General features: G+C 38.5%; 3 protein-coding genes across 4 annotated transcripts in view; 2 read left to right on the top strand and 1 right to left on the bottom strand.

Annotated features, from left to right (window-relative positions):
- Positions 1–3,757: 3,757 nt before the first annotated feature.
- On the top strand, positions 3,758–7,982 carry LOC306852886 (growth/differentiation factor 9-like; the record flags this gene model as incomplete). Its single annotated transcript, XM_079390007.1, has 2 exons — positions 3,758–4,058; positions 7,063–7,982. 2 exons carry the CDS (start codon positions 3,758–3,760, stop codon positions 7,980–7,982), a joined length of 1,221 nt encoding a protein of 406 aa, XP_079246133.1.
- A 1,309-nt stretch (positions 7,983–9,291) lies between these two features.
- LOC306853106 (uridine diphosphate glucose pyrophosphatase NUDT22-like) lies at positions 9,292–14,125 on the top strand. Of its 2 annotated transcripts, XR_013782707.1 has the most exons (7): positions 9,292–9,749; positions 10,172–10,676; positions 12,194–12,307; positions 12,434–12,531; positions 12,626–12,719; positions 12,947–13,214; positions 13,319–13,765. XR_013782707.1 is itself a non-coding variant. In XM_079390294.1 (6 exons), exons 1-6 carry the CDS (start codon positions 9,664–9,666, stop codon positions 13,046–13,048), a joined length of 999 nt encoding a protein of 332 aa, XP_079246420.1. In that variant the 5' UTR covers positions 9,292–9,663; the 3' UTR covers positions 13,049–14,125. The 2 variants fall into 2 exon arrangements, 1 of the variants encoding a protein (XP_079246420.1); XM_079390294.1 differs by having other exon boundaries at positions 12,947–14,125.
- Positions 13,554–19,676, bottom strand: part of LOC306853105 (heterogeneous nuclear ribonucleoprotein U-like protein 2) — a 10,628-nt gene continuing 4,505 nt past the window's right edge. Inside the window, exons 9-14 of the mRNA XM_079390293.1 lie at positions 18,894–19,004; positions 17,936–18,104; positions 17,661–17,843; positions 17,505–17,554; positions 14,628–14,717; positions 13,554–14,526 (exon numbers count right to left, since the gene is read on the bottom strand). Coding sequence (XP_079246419.1) covers positions 14,473–14,526; positions 14,628–14,717; positions 17,505–17,554; positions 17,661–17,843; positions 17,936–18,104; positions 18,894–19,004 — 657 coding nt within the window. The 3' untranslated portion in view covers positions 13,554–14,472. The remainder of the gene's footprint in view (positions 14,527–14,627; positions 14,718–17,504; positions 17,555–17,660; positions 17,844–17,935; positions 18,105–18,893; positions 19,005–19,676) is intronic.

Here is a 19,676-nt window from a genome sequence, read left to right as displayed (position 1 = left end):
CATGGCGCTAGCAACGCCAAGGTCATGGGTTCGATTCCCAGGGAAAGCAAGAGCTGATAAAATGTAAAAACTGTAACTTGAATGCAATGTAAGTCGCTTTGGATAAAAGCATCTGCTAAATGCATAAATGTAAATGGAGAAGACAAAAGCTGCGTGTTTATAAGAAATAAATCCATCATTAACTTTAAATTGTTGCTTCCGGCTAAAATATCAATAGTCCATAATCTATAATAACGCTTCCTCCCGTGAAAAAGTTAATCTCCTGTTGTCTTTCACATCAAAATCCACACATATTTGTTTAGAACTGTTTTGGCTTGTAAACGGTGTCTGGTCTGTGCAGATTTCTCTCCTAATTCAGTCAAGATGAATTCTTCACCGGAGAAAGCAATATTATGCTTGTTTTATTTGTTAGAAACATGCAGCTTTTCACTTCTCCAGATGTTAACTGATGGACTGGAGTGGTGTGGATTATTGTGATGTTTTTATCAGCTGTTTGGACTCTCATTCTGACGGCACCCATTCACTGCAGAGCATCCATTGGAGAGCAAGTGATGCATTGCTACATTTCTCCAAATCTGATGAAGAAACAAACTCATCTACATCTCAGATGGCCTGAGGGTGAGTAATTGCGAAGTATTTCAGGGTACTAATTGTAGTGCTCCTAATTTAGAAAATGGAAAAGCTTGTTACAATATTTTTAATCTATTGTGAATCATTATTGAGAGTATTAGGAATTACAAAAATAAATGAATGAAATAAAATAAAAAAATAAAATGAATGAATCCTTTGTAATGCAAATAGGGAAAAATATGCTTCATTGTCAGGAAAATAATGTCACCATGTGGCTTGAGAACATTTTCTGACTTTCCTCAGACAGTGACTCTGTCATCTTTCTTATCTGATTGCTGTGCTGTGAATAATGCGAAGCACTCGTGCCGCTGAATGAATGGAGCGAGAGAGAGAGAGGCCTCTGTGTGGGATGTAGCATGTTGTCCTTGAACTCATTATGCTTGATGTGATGTCTGTGTAATACTGAAGAGATAAACTGTAGCTCGGTTCTTTAATTTTAAATAAGCCAAGGTAAATTTAGGTCAACCTTTATGCAAATAACCATTTTACTGATCTAAGAATGAAACCACAGTAATTTATCAACGCTAGAAACAGCCTGGAAAATATAATGAGGCCTTTGTCACAGTCTGGCAGTGATTCAGGCATGATTTCATGGGTGCCGGAGCTTAGCATAACTTCATTCAGAGCCTTTTGAGTGCTGTGCAGTGATCTGGAATGATGTAAGTGCCCTTGCCTCTCAGTTAGAGCTGCTCTTGTTCAGCGGCGAGGTGAAGCTCTTTTCAGAAAATATATCCTTTGGGTTTAGAGCGGTTCACTGATGAACCTGAAGCTATCCTGATCCAAATTTGAGCTCTTAAGTTGCACATTCTGACTAGCTTTACATAAGCATTAATTCTTTTATAACTGATAGTAATATTTAATTAAATTTTATGTAAATAATGTTGAATGATTTGTGAATTCTTCATTTTATGGTCTCAGCGTTATCTGTCTGTCACAAATGTAGGCAGGTCGTATCTGTGTTAGAGAAAGCAAAATAATAGTTCTTTGTGTTTGGCTGACTAATTTATAGGGTCATTGTTTGACCTGTGGGATGTTCCTCTTTTTCATTTCTCAGCCATTATGCAGGATCCCACGGTCAACCTCAACATTAAACCGCCTCAATTCACTGCGAGTGTCACGGAAAAATACTTATAATCTAATGGACTGCTAAAAATACAAATGTCAGAGAGCTTATTTGGCTGGGAAATTCCATAGTAACCCTTTCAAATAAAATGGACATTAAAGATAATAAAATAAGGCACAGATGGCATTGTTTCCTGGTATTTTTGTCAAACAAACAACAAATGTAACATTCAGAATGATGTCATGTTTGTAATTCCATGCTCAAACATTCTAAAGTTTGTTTGAATGCAGTTGGATTTAGAATGTTGGTAAACAGAACTTTAAATAGCATTTCAATCTATAAAGTTTTATTCATTGAGAATAGCTAAGTCCACACCACAGTTATACCGATAACGACACAGAGAAACAATATCAGAGATGGTCTTATCCTTAAAGCTTTGACAATATCATTGGAATCACTTTTTTCCCCAGCTGATTAATAAAAACAACAATAATCATGTCTTTTAGCATTTGTTGGGTCAGGGTAAACAAGCCTCAAGAAGTGGAACAATTTAATAAAGGTAATCATTTAACAGCAATTTGAAAGGAGTGATTGAAAGCCATTCATTTTCAATAAAAGTTGTCATGGTGATGTTGCAAAATTCATTAATTTGCATATATGTATGCTGTTGTTTTCCCACATGTGATGTCACTTCCTGCAAGAGGATATCATTAGGGAACACAATTTTGATATTTAAAAAAATAATAAATCTTTCCATTCAGCCATCCGAGTTTACATTTTGTTTTTCATCATTTTGAAGAAAGAAAAATGAAGAAATGCTTGTTTAGAAGAATATTTCTTCATAAATTGCTGTTTTTTCAGATTAAGAGTTAGCCTACGTGGCACCATGGGAACATCAAAACCAAAGTTTTGCTCTATAAATGGTGATGTTGTGACCAAAGAACTCTAATATGTTCCATCTTTAAAAGCACTGATTTGAATAATTTATTTAAAATATGCATGATGGGGTCAATGATTGTAGGCCTACATTTATTCATTCATTATAAGCAGCTTTTTCCCGGACATGTCCTGGCCTGGATTTCTAAAATGTCCAGGTTTTTATCTATTAACGTTCTCAACAGTTCTCATACATTATATTTAGTGCTGTCAAACGATTAATCGCATCCATAATAAAAGTTATTGCTCACATAATGTGTGTAGTGTGTATATTTATTATGCATTATGCACATGAATGTATATATTTAAGAAAAATATGTTATTTATATATTAAATAGCCTATATTTAGATATAATATAAATATATACATGTGAATATTTTCAAAATGTATACTGTATGTGTGTGTATTTATATAGCCTATACATAATGAATATATACTACACACACATAGGCTATATTATGTGAACAGAAACTTTTATTTTGGATGCGATTAATCGTTTGACAGCACTTGTCTGTAGATCCCCTTCTTGATTGGTCGATAATGTACAATACCTGCACGCTATTGGTCAAAATAGCCTACTTTTCAGTCATTACTATAAACAAATGTGACAACAATGGGAAAACAAAGCGAAAACCCGGACATTTATTAAGCAACTTAGAAACCCCAGCCAGGAGACTTCCAGAAAAAAGAACAAATGTTCTGCACAACAGTAAAGGGAAAAGCATATATGTATAGATATATATAGCCTATAGGCTACTAAGTTGTCTTCCTGACGCAGACCCATAATTTCACTCTTTTATCCATAAAATCCGAGCCATATCTTGAACTTCAATAACACAGACCCTCTCAAACTCGTCGAACAGCGGATCTAAAACAAATGTGGCGTTGTTTGAGACGTGTAAAATCAAAATCTGTGAAATCATACTACGCATATTAACATTTGTGGATACCTACACCGGCTTTTCTGCCAAAAAAAGAAAAGAAAAGAGAACTCGTCCTGATTGCGCACACCTGTCTGGCAGGTAAGGGCGACGGAAGCGCGGGGTGGCCGGAGACTCTGAAGTCTTCTCCGGCCTGTATTTATTATGGCGACGCCGCTTTTTAATTGTGGTGCGCGTTGTTACTTTATGTTTCTCGCGATTATCGGACTGTCATTTACATCATGCTACAACTTGGAAAACGAGTCTGTTGAACCCGATTTGTCCCTCCACCATGGCAATATCCTGAGCCCTTTGCTGAAGGCGTTGTCGGAGCAGAACCCATGGGGAGATTTCACAGCACGAGCCAAACCTGACTCCAGATATGTGCGCTACATGAAGAGACTGTATAAACTATCATCCAAACCGGACAGGAGTCACGAGGCATCTCACCTGTACAACACTGCCCGTCTGATCACGCCTCGAGAGGAATGTCTGGAGCAAAACCGAGGTATATCTGCCTCTGATTACTGTTCCACTATATTGCCAAAAGTATTGGCACCCCTTCTAATGAACATGTTTGACTACTTTAGTAACTTCTATGAGTACAAATCTTAATGTTTAAGCATATAATGATATTCTAAGGAATTGTGTGCTTCTAATTTTATAGCAACAGTTTGGACAGGACCCTTTTCTATTCTAACATGACAGTGCCTCTGTGTATAAGACACGGTTCAAAAAGACATGATTGATTGAGTCGGTGTGACTTTTGTACAAGTCAACACCAATGACTTGTACATAAGGGTACTGTCAATTTAGACACATCCAAAACTGTTGCAAATGAGATGGAAATACAATGTTTCCATCTTTGTTGCCACAGTTTTGTTGTGCCTTTTTCTGTTCTAAAGAAGGGGGTGTCCCAACACTTTTGTCCTTATAGTGTCTGTACAAGTCATTGGTGTTTGGTGATGAGTTTCTGGCTCAAGGTCTGCATATAAAGTCACACCAGAGGGGTTCAGCTGGGATCAGGACTTTCTGCAGACCAGTCAAGTTCTTCCACACTGACTATTGTTACCATTGGAATATAATGCAACAAAGATTGCTAAAGTCAAGAGATTTTTACTACTAGACCAATCTGTGTACAATTAAAATAATGATGCTGCCGTCTATCTAAAGTAATTTTTCCCATCCTGTAATTTGGCTCCAAATCTCAGGTGAAAATTGTCATTTTGACTATTCTCTACAAAACAGTGGATTACTCGGTAAATATACAGCCCCCTCCATAAGTATTGGAACAGTAAAGACAAAATTGGTCTGTTGGCTGTGGAGTCAAGACATTTATAAATACGATTAAAAGATGAATATGAGACAAAACTACAGAATGTCACATTTTATTATTGGGTGATTCAACACAGATGTTTTACCAGCTAAGAAGATCAGCACTTTTAGAGTTTCATCCCTCTATCTGATGTGAGCATAAGTATTGGGACAGTTGAACATAAGGCAGATATAAAAGATTAAAAGCTATTATTTAGTTGCAGATCCCTTGAGCACAATCACAGCAGTGAGTCTGTGACCCATAGACATCACCAGACTCTTGCTCTCATCCTTTCAAATGCTTTTCCCAAAACAAACAACAATTGGAATTGGCTGCATTAAAGGCTGGGAAGTTTCTGCCGTTCCTCTCCTCTTCAGCTGGTGAAATTCATGTTCAATCGGATTTAAATCTGGAGATTGACTTGGGCAATCTAAGACTTTCCATTTCTTTGCTCTTATAAATTCCTTGACTGAACTGGAAGGGTGTTTTGGGTCATTGTTCTGATGCAATATGAAGCACTTCCCAATGAATCTGGTGGCATTTTCTTGAATATTGGTAGGCAAGATGGTTTTGTACCCTTCCTAATTCATTCTGCTGCTGTCATCATACATTAAGTCATCAGTAAAGTTGAGAGGGCCTGTTTCAGAGACAGCCATGCATGCCCATGCCATGACACCACCTCCACCATGCTTTACAGATGAGGCTGTATGCTTGGGATCATTGCAGTTCCCTTATTTTCTCTACATTAGTGCTTTCCCATCACTTAGATAAAGGTTCATCTTTGTCTCATCGGTCCATAAACACAGTTCTAAAACTCTTCTGGCTCACCTTTGTGCTTTTTTGCTAACTCTAATCTTGTCTTTCTATTTTTGGTGCTGGTCAGAGGTTTGCATCTTGCTGTGTAGCATCTGTAATTCTGTGTCAAAGTCTCCTGAGGACAGTAGATTGTCAGAGCATCACCCCAGCTTTCTGGAAGTTGTTGGTGATTTTACAGACACGTCTTTTAGGATTCATTTTCACAGCTTTTATGATTTGTCTGTCATCAGCTCCTGTTGTTTTCTCAGCTGATCAGGTCGTTGTTGGTTGCTGGTGTCGCTGGTGGTTTCCAAACTCTTGATTTCTCCATGCCCTTTGTTTTTGCTAGAGCTCTAATTGACTTCCTCTTTTCTTTTAGCATCCAAATTGCTTGCTTTTCTCTCAAAGTCAGCTTCCTCGTCTTCATCCTGGTTTGTGTGTATCATCATCGAATGCAAGATTCAGAATACAGAAGTAATGGATATAACTGATACGACACATTCCCTGCTTTTAATATCTGAAGAATGAATGCAACAGGACACAGCTGATCACTTAGAAAGACCTGTGAGGCAACTGCTCCAATACTTATGCTCACATCAGATAGAGTGATGAAACTCTAAAAGTGCTGAACTTCTTAGCTGCTAAAACATCTGTGTGTTGAATCACCCAATAATAAAATGTGACATTCTGTAGGTTTGTCTCATATTCATCTTTTAATCATATTTGTAAATGTCTTGACTCCACAGCCAACAGAGCAATTTTGTCTTTACTGTTCCAATACTTATGGAGGGCACTGTATGTCCATGAGGCTTAATATTTTGGCTTTCTTCTTTATGTATTTATTTAATCAGAAGTAGTAAATGTTTACATAAATGGTTAACAAAATCAAAAATTTGAGGAAGGCATCTCGGGAGCCTGTTTCATAAAACAAGTTTACCAAATAATCCAGTTTCAGTTAGTCTGAATTGGGCCGGTTGCATAAACTGTTTAGACTAGTCTTAAAAAGTTAGTCATCTGATTTTAATTTTTTTTCTTCAAGACTGGTCATAACTTCTTAATTTCAGTTATGAAAAGGTAGATTGGTCTTATTTGTATTGGAAAATAAGACCGATTACCCCTTTGGTAACTGCTAGTTTCTCAAACTAGTTCTTAAGACACATTCTTAACATGGTGGCTAAGTTTATGCAACGGTTCGAAATAAGTCAGACTTAACTGAAATAAGGCTGGCTTATTTGGTAAACTTGTTTTATGAAACAGGCCCCTGGTTGAGTTGATGCAAAATGACAATTTCATTCCAAACAAACTGCAATCACAAGTCACTCTCAAGCAATAAATAAACACAGTATAGCTGAAGTCAAGCAAAGGATGTGTTCCTCAATGGTGTCATGTGTTATCTTGGCAGAGTTCTTCATGCAGGATATTTCCTACAGTCTGAATCGAGTGAGGTCTCAGGAGCAGCTGTTGAAGTCGGTCCTGCTTTACTCTTTTGACCACAACCACATCGCCCCCTTCACATCGCTCTGCTATCTCGATGTGAAAGAACAGAAGCCCTCAAAGGATCAGATGTGTTCTCCACACTTCGGCACGCAGCAGTTGGTCCCTCTTCTCAGCTTCCGCGTTCACACCGAGAGAAGGGTCCGCCGCCGCTGGGTGGAGGTCGACGTGACATCCTTCCTCCATCCTCTCATTCAAGCCCATAAGAAAGACATCCATCTGCTGATCAACCTGACCTGCGTAGAAGACATGATCCCCAGACCCGGAGGCCAGGTTCATAAGAGCCCGGTGGAGTTAACTCACAGATCTCCATCTCTCCTCCTTTACCTGAACGACACCAGCGAGGTTGCGTACCAGAGAAGAGCCTCGCGAGGTCGGATGGTAGATCTGACGTCAAACCACTGGGATTCAGCTTCACGAAAGAGACGAGGCACACTAAAGAGCACCAATTCGCCGCATGCAAGTCTGGAAACCAACATGCCCAAACTCGTCCCCATGTACGACTTCCCCACAGATGACTGTGACTTGTATGATTTCAAAGTGAGCTTCGGTCAGCTCAAACTGGACCATTGGATCATAGCGCCTCACAAATACAACCCGAGGTACTGTAAGGGATCTTGTCCGAGGGCTGTGGGATATATTTATGGGTCGCCGGTGCACACAATGGTTCAGAACATAATTTACGAGAAGCTAGACTCTTCTGTGCCCAGACCTTCATGTGTGCCTTCAGAATATAATCCGTTAAGTGTTTTGACCATTGAGAACGACGGCTCCATTGCTTATAAGGAGTACGAGGAGATGATTGCTACCAAATGCACCTGTCGATAAGATTCATTCAGCTTTTGGGGATTTTTTTTTGTGATGCATTGCTTTGTTAAACACTGACCTTTTTTTTGCACCAGCCATTCTTATAATGAAGATGATTAATGATCAGATGCATCGGATAATTTGCGGCAATGCTTTGTTTAACATTACCTTTTTATCTGATTCATTAATGCTTAGAATATTCAAATCAATTATGCAATTTAATTATTTTGGTGTTTTCTTAGACCCTTTTTTCCTGTATAATAGTTATATATGGGGGTATTTAATTGGCTTAAAGGAAATCAATCTATCTTTAATGAGCGGTTGTGTTATTTTAAGTTTGGTTCGTTTGGTTGGTGGTCTTGTCTCGCACTTTCTATTCCTTAAACATGAATGACAGAATTTTAAATCTAGTTCTGGACAGAATATAAAAAAAGTGTATTTCTATTGTCTTATCAGAACACTTTTACATTGTATTTTTTAAAACCTGGGAATTGCAGACGGTTGTCTCATAGGCAACCTCTCTTCTTGATGTCCAGAAAATAAGTTGCCTTAATTGTGGGCAACTTGATATTGTGTGTATTAAGACCGTAATAGATGAGAATGTGTGTCACATGACTATTTATATCATTTATGTCTGTGTAAATTAGTCCGGCTTTGGTTTCACAAAAGATGAAAAAATAAAAATCCCATGTGAAAATATAAAATAAAAACACAAATTCAGCAAACAAACTTTTTTTTTATTTTTTTTTTTAAATCAAACATTGTTTGCTTGTCATTGTAATTTCGTAGTTTAGAGAAAAGCTAACATCTATGGTTTGAAGTCTTAATTGAACATTTCTTTATAGTAAACTTTAACAGGACTAAATATTAACAAATATATTTTTCTCTGCTTTTAAAGTGTATGATGAATGAAGAATTTATTTTGTTTGTTAAATATTGATGGAGCACTAAAATATTTTGATAAAATGTCAATTTAAAGTCAGCTAAACTTGGGATAAAAGTGTGGCATAGATATGTAGAAAAGTATGGAAATACTATTGAATTAAATCATAGTTTGAGTAACATCGGAAACGTGCCATTTTCTATTCACATAATTCTGTTTAAATAATCTCTTCAGACACATCTCCTGCCAAGACAAAAGGTTCAATTATATGTACAACACAAGATATAATTGTTTCACTTTACTTGGAAAACGTTAAAGTCTCAGGTGAGCTTCTCTAAAAATACAGATTGTTTTTAAGAGATGAAGAAATAGCGTGTATCATGTGCTTTGTTTAAACGCAGCACAGTACGTTTAGTTGTTATTTCTATTTTGTCGTTTTGAGCAGACGCTCTGGACTTTTATTTTGAAGCGCTTCCGGAAGTTGAGTTAAGAGTCCCGCTGGGTTTAAGTGAGGAAGTTTAGCTTAGTAACGTTAGCTGTATATCGTAAACAACAGAAAAAGTAGCAGTCTCAAAAGTGCTTTTAAATGTAGCGTTTCTTAGAAATTAAACTGCATCTTTCTGTTAACTTAGTTCGCTGTTTTTGACCGTTTGTTAGGATAATTTAACTTTTATAGTAGGTACCAGATGTTTCTCAACTGATTAACTCTCAAAACACACTTTCTGCCTAGAAGCGCACTGTTCAGGCATCATATCTAGGTAGGCACTGAGAAGACACCCATGCTGGAAGTGCACTTGGGGGAAGTTTGAAGGGTTATTCATGGATCCAGAGGTGTCTCTCCTGCTGCACTGTGATCCATTACAGCCTCTTGGAGAACAGCACATTCATGTAGACATTTCAGACCGGTACAGTATAAATATCCAGCAATAATATGTTTTCTAAATTATTTTGTCATATTAGTTAAACATATTTGTACTTTTAAATATTAAACTGCCACAAAATAGGAATGTAATGAATAAATGGGGACCAGCTAGTGCTGTCAAACTATTAATCGCATACAAAATAAAAGTTTTTGTTTACATAATATATGTGTGGGTACTGTGTATATTTATTATTTATAAATACACACGCATACAGTATATATATTGAAAATATTTACATGTATGCATGTGTGTGTTTATATATACATAAATATACACAGTACACACATAAACAAAAACTTTTATTTTGGATGTGATTAATCATTTGATAGCAATACTCAATACATATACATTTTTGATGCTACAAAAAATGTCAAAATCTTTGACTTGCTGCAATCCCACACTAGGTTCAATCGGCAGAGTTTTCCTGAAATCGAGCAGCACATTGAGGCTGTATGGAGTGACCGAGTGACCAAAGAACCGTGGCTCTTCAATGGAGCTAAATTCAGATTGCATTCAGCGGTGCTCTCCGTCATGGAAAAAGGACCAGTGGCAGAACAGGCCGTCCAGAACCTAACACACGCACAGCGTGGTGAAGGAGACCTAGTAGAAAGTGCTGATAAATCCTCAGACAGATTGGCCGAAGATGAGCAATCGTGTGTGCTCACATTACAGTTAGGCCTGACCTGTTATAAAGACTATCTCGGGACTAACTGGTCACGAGAGGCGGGGAGGCTGCAGAGTCACGGACAGAACGAATGCGCAGATCCGCAGGCCTTCCTTGCACAGCCGCTGGGGGTCGGCGCTGTCATGGCCACGGCGGACGGAGACGTCGTCCTGCTGAGGAGAAGTCAGAAAGTGGCAGAGGCTGCAGGCCTGTTAGACGTACCTGGAGGTCATCCTGAGCCAAAGGTCAGAAACACTGAGAGCTGCTCATTACTGCCATCATCAGGAGTCCTTTTCTGCTCAACAAGGCCACATTTATTAGTAAAAACAGTATTATGAAATAGTCACACTCCAAGTCCCGATTTAAAGGGGTCATATGAAGTTGATAAAAAGAACATTATTTGGTGTAATGAAATGTTTATGTGGTTTAATAACACATTATTTTCCACATACTGTACATTATTGTTGCTCCTCTATGCTCCGCCTTTCTGAAACGCGCCAATATTTACAAAGCTCATCGTTCTGAGAAGCGAAGCGTGCTCTGATTGGTCAGATATCCAGTGCATTGTGATTGGCCGAATACCTCAAGTGTGAGACGGAAATGTTACGCCCCTCACCGTATTGTGAGGCCGTGTCCCGGCACGACGAGACAAAAACTTTAAAACACCTTATAAACGAGGCATTTGTTGCATCCAGTGGGGACATAATTACTGATTATAATGACTTATACTGTCTTATAACATTACCATGTCTGCATTTGTAATCGGAGAAACAACAAACAAGCACTACTTTTGAATCATCAGTGGCAAATTCTTTAAATAAGAAAACATACTTACAGGCTGAGAGTCAGAAGCGTCAGACTGTCCGTGCAAAGTTGGAATTGCCCCACTTTATAGAAACAGCCTTTGTGCACAGCTGGCATTGTAGGCTACTCTTCCAGGTTCAGAAAATAATCCTCCATTAAATGCGCTGCACACATTTGGGTTGAACTGTTCTGGAACAGTGTTGTAAACACAACTTAATGTTTTAGGGGGTGTGGACGAGTGTTAACTTGTATAAAGAATATCTCTTTGGTTTTGAGACTTTAGTCTTTGCAACTTCAGGGATCTTATCTATGCACAAACGGCTTGTAACACTCCAAAGAGAAAGGAAAACTTGAAATCGCATCATATGACCCCTTTAAATAATGATTCTCGAACCATCATTTCAGATCAGGACTCGTAGCGTGGATCGCAAATCATTCAATTCATGAAATGATTCACGAACCCGCTCCGAAGTTCTGATCTAAATCAAATGATTCGCGATATGCAATCCAATTGGAGCGAAACAGTGAATCATTTTGTGACACAATGGTTTAACTGATTCAAAAAGCTCAATTTCACACATCACTACGTGCTTTTCAAGTGAATGGTTCTGCATGACTTCGAACTAAAGACTGTGAATTGTTATTGTGGACTGTTTTAGAATCTCTTGCATTAAATCTTGCAAAAAAAAAATCTAATTTTAATCTCTTGCGCAGCAAATCAGTATATTAGAATGATTTCTGAAGGATCATGTGACACTGAAGACTGGAGTAATGATGCTGAAAATACAGCTTTGACCACAGAAATAAATGACATTTTACAATATATTCACAAATAAATAATATTTCACAATTTTTGAGCAAACAAATGCAGCCTTGGTGACGAGAAAACACTTATTTTAAACACATTTAAAAATCTTTATTCCAAATGAAATTCAGTAGTATCTGTGTGTGTGTGTAGATGTTGTGTCCAGGCGTCAGTGAGCAGGCCATATGTGCTGATCTCCTGCAGGGTAAGGAGAGAGCCGTCGTTTCTGAGATCTTCTCCTCGGTGTGTGCAGAGATCAGTGATGAGGTGTGTATCTGTGGATTTACATTCGATAGGCGATGCTTCAAACACATACTGGGAAATTGTTGAAATTAATGCTGCTTTGTCTCATCATCTCTATCTTTTTTGTTGTCATTCTTACTCTCATCACAGGTGAACGTTCCCATCAGTTCTCTGAGCAAGCCGTTGTTTATGGGAATTGCGCTGAACCACACTAGTGCAGGACGACCCAGTGCAGAGTTTTATGTCCGGTAAATATCATTCATATGTTTAAATCTTCCACATCCACATGATGAGCTGTTAGCTTAAAGATCCAGTCATTCATGTGTTATTTACTCTGTGAAGATGCACTTTGACCACAGAGGAAGTGAGAGATTTCTACAGACACGGAGGTCCAGAGGCCCATGAGTCCACTGGAATACTGTTTCTGAGTCGAGCGGTAAGCGTTTATATAAATACAGACTAATCCACCACAACAAGAGATAATGTTTAGTGTATTCTTTCTCTTCTTGTGCAGTTTTCACATTCTCTTTACATATGCAAAATGCTTATCTGATACAAATGTTACAAAATCATCAAAAACAGAGTACAAGTACAAAAACAGGAATTTCAATCAATCAATAAAATATTGTATTTCCATGTCATTTTCTTAACTCTATTTTACAGAAAATGTTCCAATTAAACGAGCACTCCCCCCTGTGGTCAGAGATGTGTCCTTCAGCGAAAGGTGCAGTGCTGCTGTATCAGAGGGTGATGCCTGATTGCTGAATTCAGTCAGATACACAACCACCTGTGAATAATTGCACAAGCAGGTCATATAAACAGGAGTACAGTAATTACATCATGTAAAGGGATAGTTCACCCAGATATGAAGATTTGCTGAAAATGTGCTTACCCTCAGATCATAGATAATATACATGAGTTTCTAAGCATTGCATCACTGTCTCAGCAATGGATGCTCTGCAGTGAATGGGTGCCATCAGTGATGTTTTTATCAGCTGTTTGGACTCTCATTCTGACGGCACACATTCACTGCAGAGCATCCATTGCTGAGCAAATAATGCAATTTTACATTTCTCCAAATCTGATGAAAGCCAGTTGGCCCGAGGGTGAGAGAATTTTAATTTCTGGTTAACTATTCTCTCAATCTGTTTTATTATCTATCAGGGCCAACAGATTATTTTGTCCTGCATACAGTAGCGTTTTGTATAAGGGTCTTGTTTGAAAGGTTGCAAAAACATACATTACAAAACGGTAGTCTTTTTCCCTTTTTGCATACTGGTGGCCATTCAAAGTTATAATAATTTTCATAATATTTATACAGAAGTTCTTGTATTGAATACATGTAAAGTGTATTTTGCATCGTTTTCTATGGGAATGTATTATTTGTGACAGACTTTAATTTGAAATTTATTCTTGGTGACAATTTAAAGAAACAACTTTTTATATTAAATTAATAAAGACTTTTTAATTTGGTGCAAGAGTCAGTTTGGGATTCTCAGTGAAAGTCTTTTCAAAGAAGCTCAAGTCAACAAAAGTTAATAAATATTCACTTTGTAGTCCCACTATTGATGTTAATCTGATGAGAAACATTTATTAGTGGAGTTTCCACAAATATTTGTCTGAAACAGTTTTAGAGAATATTCCCCTACAAGCCACAAAGAGCTAAATGTGACAATAGCAAGGAGAAGCTCTGTAGACAGATTTACACAAGTAGTTGTTCAAGTAATAGAGATATTAAGAAATGTCTTCTCTACAGTACACTGTTAATGGTCAAATCTATGACTGTCGATGAAATCAATCATGATTCTGTTCAAAAAAGCAGAATAAAACTGCATCAAATTCAGAATATCCATAACAATCCTTGATAATTGTAACAGATGAATATAACCATCTGTGTATGAGCAGCTCTGACATTCTGAACAACTGCTTTTGTGTTCCTCCACAGAAGAAAGATGACATCATGATGACCGAATGTTCAGTTTTTGGGTTTAACTATCTGTTAAAAACAAACTGCATTCTGGTACTCAAGCTGGCTCCTCATTATAAGCAATGACCTTTGCTAATGAAATTACAGACAGACAGAACCAGTTATTTTTGTAAAGGTGAAGCACTGCTAATCAAAGCAAATGCTCTGATTGGGGTGTTTTTCCTGCTGCATCACAGTTCTGGGTTTATCAGAACCATTCCAACTAACTCGAATACACACTGCCATAACAACTCTGGTTTTGCTCAGACAAGCTCCCCTGCAAGAAAATGAAAGATCTATTAAGTATATGCATTTTATTTTTTTTTTCAATTCTATTTTTCAAACGTCCACAGATTGGCACCCATATGATTTTCTTACCTGGCCAGTGTACGGTCTGTAATAATTCCTGTATCGCTGTGGGTCGCTGCTGCATCCGTAAGAGCAACCGAAGGCAGATGTATGGCAACCCTAAGAGTACAATCCGTCAATATATACAATTCAGAGTAAAAGTATATATATACTAATAAAATATTACTCTAGTAAAAGTACTAAGTACTCTTTTTCAATTTTATTAGAGTAGTATTTGACTTCTAGTGTACTTAAAGGGGTCATCGGATGCCCATTTTCCACAAGTTGATATGATTCTTTAGGGTCTTAATGAAAAGTCTATAACATACTTTGGCTTGACAGCTCTCAGCTCACTCAGGGCGGGTCTAAGGTAAGATGGTCTTGTCAATCAACTCTCGTGGGAGGAGCCTTTTCAGAACTACGTCATTCTGACAGGAACCTCAGAACAGCTTGATTTGAGAAAGGGGATTTTAAAATAGGGATTTAATAAAAACCACTGGGTGGATTTATATCATTATAGGATGGATGTGTACACACATTTCCAACACATTTATGTTCAAACAACTTGTAAAGTGAATTTTGCATCCGATGACCTCTTTAAGTATTACAAGTAAAATGTATGAATCAATGAATGATTATTTTGTAATTTCAACATATACTTCATGCAGGGTTGCCAGGTCTTTGAAACAAAACCAGCCCAATTGTGTTTTTTCTGTAATTTTCCCCTCCGTTGGGGGTTCGCTCCTTCAAAAAGTGGACTTAATCAGCTTGCGCTTTTATTGGAGATTTGCAGTAATAAATACTAAAATTCGGCATTAGTAACTTTCTTTTTGAGCAATGAGTCACACACTCAAGCTCCGAGGATCTGCCATTCTCGGCTCATTTATGAATTCACTGAATTGTTAACTGGAGACTCGCTCTGACGGGATCATTTAAATCAGTGAGTCATTCACTGGAGACTCACTCTGACCAAATCATATGAATCAGTGAGTTGTTCACTGGAGACTCACTCTGACCAAATCATTTGAATCAGTGAGTTGTTCACTGGAGACTCGCTCTGACCAAATCATATGAATCTGAGTTGTTCACTGGAGACTCGCTCTGACCAAATCATATGAATCAGTGAGTTGTTCACTGGAGACTCACTCTGACCAAATCATTTAAATCAGTGAGTTGTTCACTGGAGACTCACTCTGACCAAATCATTTAAATCAGTGAGTTGTTCACTGGAGACTCGCTCTGACCAAATCATTTGAATCAGTGAGTTGTTCACTGGAGACTCGCTCTGACCAAATCATTTAAATCAGTGAGTTGTTCACTGGAGACTCACTCTGACCAAATCATTTAAATCAGTGAGTTGTTCACTGGAGACTCACTCTGACCAAATCATTTGAATCAGTGAGTTGTTCACTGGAGACTCACTCTGACCAAATCATTTGAATCAGTGAGTTGTTCACTGGAGACTCACTCTGACCAAATCATTTAAATCAGTGAGTTGTTCACTGGAGACTCACTCTGACCAAATCATATGAATCAGTGAGTTGTTCACTGGAGACTCGCTCTGACCAAATCATTTAAATCAGTGAGTTGTTCACTGGAGACTCACTCTGACCAAATCATTTAAATCAGTGAGTTGTTCACTGGAGACTCACTCTGACCAAATCATTTGAATCAGTGAGTTGTTCACTGGAGACTCACTCTGACCAAATCATTTAAATCAGTGAGTTGTTCACTGGAGACTCACTCTGACCAAATCATATGAATCAGTGAGTTGTTCACTGGAGACTCGCTCTGACCAAATCATTTAAATCAGTGAGTTGTTCACTGGAGACTCACTCTGACCAAATCATTTAAATCAGTGAGTTGTTCACTGGAGACTCACTCTGACCAAATCATTTAAATCAGTGAGTTGTTCACTGGAGACTCACTCTGACCAAATCATTTGAATCAGTGAGTTGTTCACTGGAGACTCACTCTGACCAAATCATTTAAATCAGTGAGTTGTTCACTGGAGACTCGCTCTGACCAAATCATATGAATCAGTGAGTTGTTCACTGGAGACTCGCTCTGACCAAATCATTTAAATCAGTGAGCTGTTCACTGGAGACTCGCTCTGACCAAATCATATGAATCAGTGAGCTGTTCACTGGAGACTCACTCTGACCAAATCATTTGAATCAGTGAGCTGTTCACTGGAGAATCACTCTGACCAAATCATATGAATCAGTGAGTTGTTCACTGGAGACTCGCTCTGACGGGATCATTTGAATCAGTGAGCTGTTCACTGGAGACTCGCTCTGACCAAATCATATGAATCAGTGAGTTGTTCACTGGAGACTCACTCTGACCAAATCATTTGAATCAGTGAGCTGTTCACTGGAGAATCACTCTGACCAAATCATATGAATCAGTGAGCTGTTCACTGGAGACTCGCTCTGACGGGATCATTTGAATCAGTGAGCTGTTCACTGGAGACTCGCTCTGACCAAATCATATGAATCAGTGAGTTGTTCACTGGAGACTCACTCTGACCAAATCATTTGAATCAGTGAGCTGTTCACTGGAGAATCACTCTGACCAAATCATATGAATCAGTGAGTTGTTGACGTGAGAACAGTTGCAATCTGATCAGTCCAATTCACAAATGAATCGTTCAGTGCAATTTGTGAACTGATTTAACAGGTTCATTAAAAAGAATCCACTTGTTCAAGAATGAGACACCGCTATTGCATCTTCATGTCTATCGCAATTTCTTCAGTTCAAAGTAACGAGGAACGACGTGTTTTTAAGAAATGTAGTGAGGTAAAAAGTGAGGTACTTTGGAATGTAGTTAAATAAAGTTGGTGCTTAAAGATTTTATTTTGAATCTCTAATCGCGTAACGTCACAATCACATTAACAAGCTTACCTGTGCTCTCTGGGATGTATAGTGTGAGCCGAATGGACCTCCTCTCCATCCTTGGAAAATGAAAAGGCACATGTTCATGGGTTGAATATTCAATATCATGCTCTAGGGTCAAGATCTCAATGATGCAACAGCAGAAGTGAAATCTGCTCTTCTTACCACAGTGATGAACGGGGCGGTTTTGACTTCCTTGTCTGTGTTTTTTGCGTTTGGGAGGTGTGGGCAGGAGGCGGCGAGCTTCCTCTTTATAATGCGTTAAGAGCTTCAGGGCCTCGTCGGAGCTGAGCTCCACAAACATCACCTGATCCAGATGCTCTCCCTGCTCCGGCAGCGTGAAGCTCGCTGGAAACAGGAGGAGAGAGGAACACAACTGTTTCATGAGTGTGCAGCTGTAATGTGTCTTCACACTCATGATCGAATCATTTAAGTCTAACCTTTGGCTTTGAGAAGAGACGTTTCCTGAAGAGCCATGCCCTCCTGCTCTTGCCGTTGTACAAGATGTCTCCTCCACACCTCATCAGGTGGAAGAACCACCACCGCTCTTCGCTGGTAACCATGGAAACACAGCATCTTGTGTCGCCGGGCAGATGGATAAATGTTGGCCTTGAAGATGCAAGTGAAAAAGTGAGAACCTGTGCATTTTCTGAACAGGGTTTTTAAGCTCAAATTTGAAGACTTTTTAAGACCTGCACAAATAAAATAAATACCATGTGAGCGAGGTAAGGCAATGTCTATAGTAACATATTAAACTGTAAAATGTCTGTAAAAAGCATGATGTCCAGTTCAGATACAAGTTTTCACAAAACAAAGTTTTATAAAATGATACACATTTCAGCCTTTAAAGATTTTTTAAGAAAATGGATCGAGTCAAAAGTATTAATTATATTAATTTAAACAATGATTATCAATAAACTATTATATTAATTAAATTACATATTTTACTGTTTAGATTTTTATAATGCATTATCATCTTATTGATCCACCAGCTCTGCGTGTTTCCAGGGTAAAAACATGGGTCAATTTTTGCATTGATCTGAACAAAAACAACAGGCTCATTGAAAATGTGCATTCATTCTCTGCCAGCAGGTGGTGCTTTCAGAATGGCAGAAATATAGCCGTTTTCCCGGTAACAGCAGTAAACAAAGCAGCGCAGCACTGGACTCTGAAACATGCAGCGCTCATGTTTATTTAATAAAATCATAGCCTTTTGAAGTTTAATCATCACATTAAGCCATTTCGCAATTCTTGTCTTACCGTCTCCAAATTTAAGACCTCTTGAAATCATAATTAAGACTTTCTTGTACAATTTAAGCCTTTTTCAGACTTTTTAAGGACCCGCGGGAACCCTGCTGAAGCTCTGGCCCGCCTGACTGCACACGTATTGCTCACTACCTGATCGAGGATGTAGTTCCTCCTCTTGGCTGCAGCTCTTCTGATCAGCTGACTGACGCATTGAGTGGCCTGCTGCAGCATCAGCTCTCTGTGACTGGCTCCAGGAGGCTCCTACAGGACAGGAAAATAAAGAAAACAGATCTGTGCTCATTAAGTAACAAAGGAAATGCTAGGGTAGGAATTAATATTTTACTCATTTCTGTGGCTCTCCCAGACCTGGAAATCATATTTTTCAGGACTGTGGGAACTCTGTACTAGTCAGTATTGTTATTGTTAACTTAAACTACTAAAATAGCTAATTGAAATAATGCTGAGTAACGCTCCATTCACACGGGGCGTCGGCGTCAACGCTCGACGGAGGGCATGTCTGAAGCTTGGTGCTGACGCACCGTCATAGTGACAACAGACAATCACATACTTTTCTGGTGTTGCATGAATGGGATTGGCTAGCGTCTGCGCTAGGGTATTTGCATAAGGTGATCTGATTGGCTGACGCCTGCGTTGGCGCTTGAAAAGTTTAAAAGTTTTCAACTTCTGCCGCGATTATTGGATTATTGCGTTGCGCCAGTGAAGCGACGGACCCACAATTTAGTCCGGCAACGCTTGACGTCACTCCATTCAAAGTAAACGAGAGGCGTTGACGTGACGTAATAGTAATGGTAATTATTTATTGCCATATCAGCATTTAATGTTATCTTCATGGTAAAAACTGAGTTGCGAAATAATGCCGAAATAAAATATTAATAATATAAATATAACCTTGGCAACTAAAATAAATAGTTT

Source organism: Barbus barbus, assembly GCF_936440315.1.
Source record: "Barbus barbus genome assembly, chromosome: 33".
Classification (NCBI taxonomy): Eukaryota; Metazoa; Chordata; class Actinopteri; order Cypriniformes; family Cyprinidae; genus Barbus; species Barbus barbus.
This window is presented reverse-complemented; position numbering and strand designations above follow the sequence as displayed.

Excerpts from the sequence above, each read along its gene's own strand:
- LOC306853106 (XM_079390294.1), top strand. The coding sequence starts at position 9,664 with ATGGATCCAGAGGTGTCTCTCCTGCTGCACTGTGATCCATTACAGCCT. Across the intron at positions 9,750-10,171 it reads CATGTAGACATTTCAGACCG|GTTCAATCGGCAGAGTTTTC; the intron begins GTACAGTATAAA and ends ATCCCACACTAG. Across the intron at positions 10,677-12,193 it reads GAGGTCATCCTGAGCCAAAG|ATGTTGTGTCCAGGCGTCAG; the intron begins GTCAGAAACACT and ends GTGTGTGTGTAG.